The sequence below is a fragment of the Stenella coeruleoalba genome (assembly GCF_951394435.1).
Source record: "Stenella coeruleoalba genome assembly, chromosome: 19".
Classification (NCBI taxonomy): domain Eukaryota; kingdom Metazoa; phylum Chordata; class Mammalia; order Artiodactyla; family Delphinidae; genus Stenella; species Stenella coeruleoalba.
Window position 1 is genome coordinate 50,258,561 of NC_137165.1, and position 9,813 is coordinate 50,268,373.

At 59.0% G+C, this 9,813-nt stretch overlaps 1 protein-coding gene across 2 annotated transcripts; it reads left to right on the forward strand.

The window, feature by feature from the left end:
• The first annotated feature begins 656 nt into the window (after positions 1–656).
• Positions 657–6,614, forward strand: NPTX1 (neuronal pentraxin 1). Of its 2 annotated transcripts, none has more exons than XM_079905114.1 (5): positions 657–1,225; positions 1,515–1,722; positions 3,853–4,097; positions 5,308–5,487; positions 6,274–6,614. In XM_079905114.1, exons 1-5 carry the CDS (start codon positions 782–784, stop codon positions 6,493–6,495), a joined length of 1,299 nt encoding a protein of 432 aa, XP_079761240.1. In that variant the 5' UTR covers positions 657–781; the 3' UTR covers positions 6,496–6,614. The 2 variants fall into 2 exon arrangements, with proteins under 2 accessions (XP_079761240.1, XP_079761241.1); XM_079905115.1 differs by having other exon boundaries at positions 1,518–1,722.
• The last annotated feature ends 3,199 nt before the right edge of the window (positions 6,615–9,813 follow it).

Sequence of the window (9,813 nt, forward strand, 5' to 3'; positions counted from 1 at the left end):
CAGTCCCCAAAGCTCGGAGCTGGGGGGTGGGGGAGGGCACAGGAGAGCCAAGAACGAGGGCGTGGGAAGCCCCCAGACCTGGGGTGTATAGCGTCTTTTTAACCCCATACGGACATCTAAGAAACTTGGAGCGGTCCCGCGACCCCCTCTCGGGACTTAGCGACGTAGTGAGGCTCTGCTCCCGGCGCTCCCCACCCGGCACGCAGGTGTGGACGACTTGAGTCCTTGGGGACCGGGTCCGGGCCCCACGGGTGTTCAGTGCAGCCGAGCGGGTTGAGCCGAATTCTGTCTCCCGGGTCCTCCGTGGCCTCCCACACGCCCCGAGCCCCGTCGGATATTTGGGGACACCATGCAGGTGGCCCATCCAGGAGTCCGAGGCCGCGGCCCGGCCCACCCTCCTCTCCCCACCCCACTCCTTCCGTTCTCGGCTGGGATCAGGGACGGGCCGGTAGAGGGTGGTGCGAAGGCCGCGGCGGCGCCGGGGGTTGGGGGAAGTTTCCCCCACTACGCACCCCTACGACCCCAGCCGAGCAGCGGGCCCGGGCCGCAGACAATTAAAGCGGGATTCCTCCCCCGCTGACGTCGGCAGCGCGAGGCCCCTCCCGCGGTGGCATAAAAGGCGCGGGCTCCGCAGCGCAGGCGGCAGTGGGGGCCGGACAGCGCGGCGGTGCGGACTGCGCGGCGGAACAGTGAGCAGCGCGGCGCCCAGAGCGCTGGCCGCCCGCGGAGCTCCAGCCGAGCCGAGCCCGGCCCGGAGCGCCGGGTCCCAGCGCCCGCAGCCATGCTGGCCGGCTGCGCCGCGCGCACCTGTGCGCTGCTCGCCCTCTGCCTCCTGGGCAGCGGGGCCCAGGATTTTGGGCCAACGCGCTTCATCTGCACCTCGGTGCCGGTGGACACCGACATGTGCGCCGCGTCCGTGGCCGCCGGCGGCGCCGAGGAGCTCCGGAGCAACGTGCTGCAGCTCCGCGAGACCGTGCTGCAGCAGAAGGAGACCATCCTGAGCCAGAAGGAGACCATCCGCGAGCTGACCACCAAGCTGGGCCGCTGCGAGAGCCAGAGCACGCTGGACGCGAGCGCCGGCGAGGCGCGGACGGGCGGCGGCCGCAAGCAGCCCGGCTCGGGCAAGAACACCATGGGCGACCTGTCTCGGACGCCGGCCGCCGAGACGCTCAGCCAACTCGGGCAAACTTTGCAGTCGCTCAAAACCCGCCTGGAGAACCTCGAGGTCCGCGCGCGCCGCTGTTTCCCCTCTGGCTCGCGCGCCCCTCTGCCCTCCCCCACCTCCATTCCCGACCCGGCCCGACATCCCCAACCCAGGCCTTGGCCGGGTGCCGATGCCTGGCTGGGCCCTCCCCAAGCGTGCGGGGCCCCGCGGACGGCCACTCGCCCGAGCTCCCCGCCAGGCTGCCCCCGCAGTCGCCCTGAGGGGACCGCGCCACCGGCCTCGCGGCACGGCCCCTGCTCCACGCGTAACGATATGGTTTCCCCCCCCTCCCACCCTTGCACCCTCGCAGCAGTACAGCCGGCTCAATTCCTCCAGCCAGACCAACAGCCTCAAGGATCTGCTGCAGAGCAAGATCGATGACCTGGAGAGGCAGGTGCTGTCTCGGGTGAACACTCTGGAGGAGGGCAAGGGGGGCCCCAGAAATGACACCGAGGAAAGAGTCAAGATCGAGAGTGCCCTGACTTCCCTGCACCAGCGGATCAGCGAGCTCGAGAAAGGTAATGGTCATGGGGAGCTGGGGGGTCATGCATCCTGTCTCAGCTCCCTGGACCAGTGGGACCCTGCCTCTGGTCCTGGCTTCCTGCATAGCTCAGGTTGGGAGTGTAGAAGCCCTCAGCTCCTCCACCCCTCTAGCCCCATCCCTGCCCCAGGTTCTCCAGTTGGTGTTCCTGGCAGGACTGGGGTGCCCTGGGCTTGGGACATCTCAGGAAGCAGAGTGAGGAAGGGATTGCCTGGGGTTCCCTCCCCCCTCCCCCGCCACACTCACACACTCACACACTCACAGGATTTTTCCAAGTCTGATTTGTTTAATCTTCAGCAACTTTGCACTATAGCTTTGGCTGGCTCGAGTCCTCCCTGGCTAGGAAAACCTGGCTCTAGCCGGTCCCCATCCACAGCAGAGAGCAGGGCATGGGCTGGGGCTGGGCCCTCGTGGTCCATGGCACATTTGGGCCCTGAGCAGGTTTCCTCCCAGCTCCTTGGTGCCCTGGCATCCTCTGGGGATTTCCGGGTCCTCCCCTCCACCCTGAGCACACCCCCAAGGTTTTCTCTTCTGAGTGACCCAAGCCCAGGCATCTTGCATGCAGCCCCGCGGTTCCCGAGTCGCCAACTCCAGCCAGCCCCAATCTCACCCGAGGCCCACGGATGAGCTCGGGAGGCTCAGCCTTGAAGTCGCAGAAATCAAACAAGGTTGTAAAAGTGTGGGGGGGGGTGAGACTCGGGGCTCGAAGCAGGGCCACGTGACCCTTCTCGGACTGCAAAATGTGCTGGATGGATTTAAACAGTGCCATCTTAAGGCACGTTATGTAACTGAAAAACAGATCGGGGAAGCGGGGGGGGGGGGCGGGAGAAAGGGGAGATTGGGGAAATGAAGAACACCCCCTGGAGAGACCAGGGACCAGATGTGCTCCAAGGGCAGGGGGCTGCCAGCCTGAAATGGAAGGGGAACACTGAGGGCCAGCCCTGCTCTGTTTCCTGACACCTGGCTTAGAGGAAGGGCGTGGGGTTGCTGGCCCAGCAGGATGCCTTCTAGAAATAATTCTTGGCCTGGAGGGCCGGTTTAGTGCTGGGCTCCCTGGCAGCACCCAGCGTACACCCTGGAGCTGGTGGGTGTGTGTTCCTGGCTCTGGGCCTGGTGCCCATGCCCACTGCTGGATTGGAATGTTTTGCCTGGAATCAGTCACACCATGCCCAGGGCCACAGCCACAGTGTGTGTGTAGGTTGTGAGAGGGCAGAAAAGCATTCCCTGGAGACGTTGCCAGCAGGCGGGGAGCTGGTGGCCATGTATAAAGGGAGGGTATGGGACCAGGAGCCTGATTTTTCAGGAAACGCACAGGAAGCTCGCCCTGAGAATGACTGGCATCATCCTCAGAGAAGTCACCTTAGGGGAACCTGGCTTTAGGGCCACCTCCCGGCTCCCTGCTGTCCTGCCCTCTCTGCAGGGGCCCAGACAGAGTTGCTAGAAGAGCCTCGGGGGGTACAACTCTCCCTCCTGTGGGATGGATGGGATTCTGGAAACAGCCTGAGTCCTCGGGGCAAATCGGCTGGGTCAGATGAGTGACCAGGGGCTGCAGTGTGTCCTGGCCTCACGGGAAGTGTGACGGGCACTGGGGGGCCTGCACCGTCAGCAGTCAGCATCCTGGAATCAGGTTGGGCTCCTGGAGGGGCTGCTCTGACGGGAGATAATAGCCTCTTTACTGGCCGGGAGGAGACCTCCTTGCTCTGTGGTGACACCTTCGAGCGTTGCTTTACAGGGTGCGCACTGACCCACTCCCTACCCATGCCCACTGCCCAGCCCAGGTGCAGATGCTCAGAGCCCAGAGTGTGCGGGCAGCTCCCCACACCCCCATCCCAGCCTCTCCACAGGGGTCACCGTGTGGGAGCCACCTTATGGGAGCCAGACCGGGAGCAGAGACCTTGGGTCAGCTCTTTCGTCCTGGCCCTGTGCCCTGGGGCAAAGCACTTGACCTCTCCGAGCCTCCTTTTCAGCATCTACAGAACAGAGAGGAGTCTGCTTTGTCTGCATCACCAAGCCTGGTTGGGGGCAGGGGCACTGGCAAGCCTGCTTTAGTCAGGGACAGGCGCTTCGTCAAGGTGCAGGTATCTGGACTGTATCCCGTCCTCCCCAGGTCAGAAGGACAACCGCCCTGGAGACAAGTTCCAGCTCACATTCCCCCTGCGGACCAACTACATGTATGCCAAGGTGAAGAAGAGCCTGCCGGAGATGTACGCCTTCACGGTGTGCATGTGGCTCAAGTCCAGCGCAGCGCCAGGGGTGGGCACGCCCTTCTCCTATGCTGTGCCCGGCCAGGCCAATGAGCTGGTCCTCATTGAGTGGGGCAACAACCCCATGGAGATCCTCATCAACGACAAGGTAGAGTCCCCACCCCTCTGGACTTGCAGAGCAGCAGGGCGAGGCCCCCAGGGCCCCAGTCTGTGCCAGCTGCTGGGACAGGTCTCGGTAGCATGAGATGTACAGCCTCAGATGCTACTGTGGCCCCAAGAGGAGAGCCTGCCAGGCAGGGCTGAGGGAGGTGCAGGGTGAGGCCTGGGAGAAGTGGGCAGGGGTGCCCTTGCCGTGCTCCATGAACAGGCCTCCCAGACAGAGGCCTCCTGGCTGGTGGTGGAGGAGGATAACCCCGGGGGACAATCCATCTGACAGACTCCTCCTCCCCCAGCTGGTCTTGGAGCTGACTTTGCTCCCCCATATTTGGGAGACCATAGATGCTGGGGGGGGGGGTAAAGATGCTCCTAGAGAGTCCAAATCAATCCTGCTTAGCCCCCTACCCCTGGGAGGAGGCCGGATCTGGGCGAGTCCTTGGGAGAGGGCAAACTTTCCCTCCAGGGAGCCCATCTCCATCTTGGCCCTCGTTAGCTGTGGGAATAGCGGCCAACTCCCGAACTCCCTCATCTCTATGGCAGCTTTGGTAGTGAACGTCTAAAACCTAGGCTGGGAATTAGATTCCAAGCCCTTGCTCTTGATGCCTTGCCTAGAAAGGGCTGTGCCTTTCTGGGGCCCCATTTCCCCCAAGTTAAAAGGGTGTGAGGGTTCTTTCATTGGCTGAGGCAGGCTCCCTGCCTGAAATGTTAAGAGCGTGAGTGAAATTCCAGGTGAGAGGCTGGTCTGAGCATTAAAAGGCATGGAGCCATCTCCCCTGGCATCTTTCAGAGTCTATGCAAAAAGGCTGGGCGGGTTGTAGACCCAGAGATCTGGCAGTTAGAGATGGAGTGTTGGAAGAGAGGAGAGGCTCAGAAAGCAGCAGTGAACTCAGCCCCCAGGGGTGGCCCTCCTCCATCAGAGGGCCTGTTTCATAGACTAGCCAAGAGGGAGGAGATTGCATGCATATGCAGATCGATCTTAGGAGCCCCCTTGACAAATCTTCCCATTTCCTTTGTGATTTTGTGCTCCATCAATGGATGGGCCTGACAGTCCAGAGGGGCAGGTGCTGCAAGAACTCAGTAACAGCTCTTGATATTTATTGTAAATGCCTATGAATATCGGTTGAACTACTAACTAGTGATGATAATTGATTCTGATTGTACCCCTGTTCCCATAATGTCCTGTATGTTGTTCTCCTTCCCAGGTGGCTAAGCTGCCCTTTGTAATCAATGATGGCAAGTGGCACCACATCTGCATCACCTGGACCACCCGGGACGGGGTCTGGGAAGCCTACCAGGATGGCACCCAGGGAGGCAACGGCGAGAACTTGGCGCCCTATCACCCTATCAAGCCACAGGGCGTGCTGGTGCTGGGCCAGGAGCAGGTACAGGCCATGGGGGCAGGGAAAGGGGGGGCAGCTGCAGGGGGAGGAGCCCCAGAACCAGAGACTAGGCAGGAGAAAGGAGAATGAGGGTGTTGGGAGAGAGGGCAGAGAGGCAGCAGGGAGCAAAGTGGGAGGGAGCTGGAGACGCAAGTGGTTTCCGCTAGAAGCAGCTGAGGGAAGCAAGTGATGCAGCAGTTTGGGCAAAGTCCCTGCTCTGAGTGGGCACTTTCAGGAAAGGCGAGCAGGAGTGGGCTCTGGTCTCAAGGCTCTCCACAACTTTCTCAACAACTGCAGCAATGCTCTTTGGCACCGGAAGACCAAATGTGCATTTAGTGATGCATAATTTATTTCCTGGAAGTGGTTTGTCTCCCATCGGGCACCCGGGAGGGAAAGGCAGGCAGGAGAGCCCCAGGGCTTCCATTCTCATTGGGCCGCTATTGCTGTTAAAGAACGACATCTGAGTTTCTTGACTAGAGGCAGGGAGTGTAGGGGAGGCCCTCCAGGCACTGCTCCCACAGTTGTCCATGGACCTGGCTGACACCCTCCCTCACTGGGCAGCTCTCAAGTGCCCCCAGGAGAAGCTCTGCATCCAGGGCAGAGGAGGCCAGCATCACTCCTTTTCCTGAGCTTCCCACAGGGGAGGGACTGATGGATAGCTGAAGACCAGACGCAGGGAGACAAATGGACCAGAGGTAGATGTGAGAGCCTTTCCCCCTAGGGATGCCCTCCTGATAGGCCCACACTGCTATGACCCCCTCCACCCTCATCCTCTGCTTTTCTCTGAAGGACACTCTGGGTGGCGGGTTTGATGCCACCCAAGCGTTCGTGGGCGAGCTGGCCCATTTCAACATCTGGGACCGCAAGCTGACCCCGGGGGAGGTGTACAACCTGGCCACCTGCAGCACCAAGGCCCTTTCCGGCAATGTCATTGCCTGGTCTGAGTCCCACATCGAGATCTACGGCGGAGCCACCAAGTGGACGTTCGAAGCCTGTCGCCAGATCAACTGAGGCCCAGGGCCGGGCTGAGCCTCCTGGTCCCCAGGTCCCCAGCCCCTTCCCGCTTCCCCCCTGCTTGTGCGGTGATGATCCGTCGTCTCTTCTTCTCTCCCTTTCCCCCAGGAATGACTCAAGGCCATCGCCCTCGTACATGCGCACACGCACACAGCCTGGTTTCGTCCTCGTGCACGTGAAGCAGGCCCGGCTCCCATCCGTCCCCGAGGTGTCCCCACTTCTCTCTAGGAGCCCGCACTGTTTCTCAGGCATGCCCTGTTCACCAGTAAAGCCGGCAGCTGCAACATTTTGAAAAATGCACACGTAGGTGAGAGGACCTGTGTGTGAGTGTATGTGTGTGTGTGTGTGTGTGTGTGTGTGTGTGTGTTTGTGTGTCTACAAGGGTCTGTCTCTCTGGGGAGGCCTTCTCTTTTTAAATGAGGTATTTCATTTCTTCTTTCTCTGTGGCTTTGGGAAATCTCATGACTGGTCTAATATCTGCATTGCCAACTTTGGTGTCCGCCCGTGTGCCTTGGGGCTGGTGCATCTTCTTCTGCAATGCGTTCGTCTTTGTTTGTAAACGTTTTTCAGAGCGACATATCTCTATATTGATAAAATAAATATCTTGTAGCAGTTTGTTAAAGGCCGGGGGCCTCTCCATGGAGAATTTGTATCTTGTCATAGAAGGAATTCTCTCTGAAGGGTTGAAGGCAGACAGTGTCCTGTAATGGCACCACGTGCTGGGCAGGGGCAGAGGAGGAGGGAACAGCCTCAGGATCCGGGCAGTCCCTCCCCCAACCCCCAGTGCCTGGCCAGCATCCTGCTGTTGGCATCTGAGGGCAGCCCTGGGCCTGGGAGGCCAGCCTGCATACCCAGCTCGGCCAGCTCTGGCCCAGGATACCGTCTGTGGCCCTCAGCCTTCCCACGTCCTCAGACTCCCCTTCAGCTGCCAGCTAGCGCCCCCAAGAGAGGAACATCCCATCCACAGCCCAGGAAGCCAGGACCCCTGGTCTCCTCCCCTTGACCTCTGGCAGTGGGAGACCAGAGGCTTCGGTGGGTCAGCTTGAGAGCAGACCTTTTAGACCAGGAAACCCACACTCTGATTACGACCCAGCCACACAGGGCCACTGGAACTTGAACCCAGCCAGTCGACGGGCCAGGTCCGTGGTAACTCTGACAGCCATATTCTTCACCCGGGCCGAGGCGAGCCCTCCAAGGGGGCAGGTCCTCCGGAGACCTCTTCTGGGGAGCCACGCATGGCTAGGCCGGGGCCTGAAATCCACTCCCCCGTCTTACAGAGCGCAAATCCTATGTAGCCCCCAACCTGTCACCAGCTGGTGACACTGAGACCCAGCCAGTGTCCAGAAGCTTTGACATTTCTTTCCCTCCATGAAAAACTAACATGTGCGCCTCCTTCTAGTCCTTCCAAGGCGGGGAGAAAAGTGCGTGTGTGTGTGTGTGTGTGTGTGTGTGTGTGTGTGTGTTGAATGAGAGCGAGCAGAATAGCACTCAGACGGATCACACCCAGGGGAGGGTGAGCTCCCTGCTTTGTTGCACCATCTGGGGGTCGCACACCCTGAGGGCAACCTGGACTCTGTCACCAGGAGTCTAATTAGCAAAAGGCTGGCAAGTCTTTCTAGAAATTTTACTGCACTGCCTGGCTCATCCACAGCTGCAGACATTTCTTCAGGAGGAGCAGGTGTTTCTGTCTTCTGTTCCTTCCAGGGCACCTGTCTCCTTAAACGCAGGTCCGTGTTGTGTCGGAAACCTAGTGCATCTGTGTGTGTCTGTGTTGGTGTCTCTGTGTTGGTGTCCGCGTAGGTGTCTGCACGGTACCCAGTCGCCATTCTGCAATGCATCACTCTAGTGCCGAGGGTGAGGTCCAGGCGCCAGGCTACGTGTTGTGGTTCAACGGTGGCTTCTTCTGAGACCGCTGTGCTTTGTCAGAGCCCATCGGGCTGTGGCATCTGTGGATCTGAAGGGATCTTCTCTGTTTGCATGTTCCTTGGGGTGGCATGTCCCTTGCTTCCTCAGTCTGGTGTGTGTTCCCCTGCCTGCATGAACTTCTCTGGTTCTGTGTTGTGTGCCCAGTGCCACCCATTGTTCTGTGACCATCCATGTAGCTACTAAAAATGGCTGGGTAAGCAAGCCAAGGGTGTCGGAGGAGGTCAAGGGAGAGATCGATTCCCTCTCCCCCTCCCCACTCCCCAAACACACCAAGAAGTATTTTTAACATGTAGGTTGAGAACAAGCCTAACAATGCTTGTGGTTGGGAAAGAGTGAGAGCTTAGTATCCCCCTCTAGACCAGATCGGCCCCACCCCTCACTTCAGCCATCTCAGAGCTGTTGGCAAGGCCCAGAGTGTGCCAGGTGCTCTCCCATCAGCACCTCCCACCAGCCCCTGCCGATCTATGGATCTACCAGACCCCGGACCACCTCCTGTCCCAGTGGGCGCAGTGGGAGCTGTCCTTTCAGGACCACAAGCCATCCTCTGCCCTAAGTAGAGAGGGGCAGAGCATACCCCAGATGCTTACGCCTGTGTCCCTTCAGCCTCCCGACCTGTTCACCCTCCTCGCCCCTCCCCTGACACACCTGCGGTGCCAGGGATGGAAGCTGATGTTTAACTCCCTCCGCCCTCCCCAGCTGGAGCCTGTGCCAAGCCCCAGACTCCCTTACTGTGGTAACACTTGGCACTTTGCCAGCCCGGAGGAAGGCCGATTACACAGCCACAGATCTAATCCACATAGTTTCCATCTACCCCTTAATCTGACTGATGTTCCCTCTTGCACTGAAATAATACATGCCTATCTCAGGTAAGCCATTTTATAAAAGAAGAAGATAAAAAAGCACTGTCGAGACAGTGTTTGCTTTCACCGAGCTGGTGTCCCACAGCTCCCTGGGTGTCCGAGGTGGGAGAGCTGCTGACAGAGGCTCTCCGGGCCCTCGGGGGATTAGAGCCCACTTGAATCGTAAGCCTTTCTTGCTTTTGATAACAGTATTATTTCTCTTACTCTAGACGAAAAAGTTTATTACCAAACAAGAGTATTTTTATGAAAGAAAAGGACAAACCTATAAATTAACTCAACCTATATTTCCCTTGAAAATACTTTCAGGCTCCGCCAAAAACGTAGAACTGAAAGCATGTTATTTTGGAAGAAAGAGATACATTTTGTATGCTTTCTGTTCCTTTTGTAGATTCACAGTTTTATTTTCTAAGACTGCAAAGATCACTTTGTCACCAGCCCTGGGACCTGAGACCAAGGGGGTGTCTTGTGGGGAGTGAAGGGGAGGGAAGAGGCTGGCATGAAGGTCACAGTCATTCCAATGTGCTCCAAA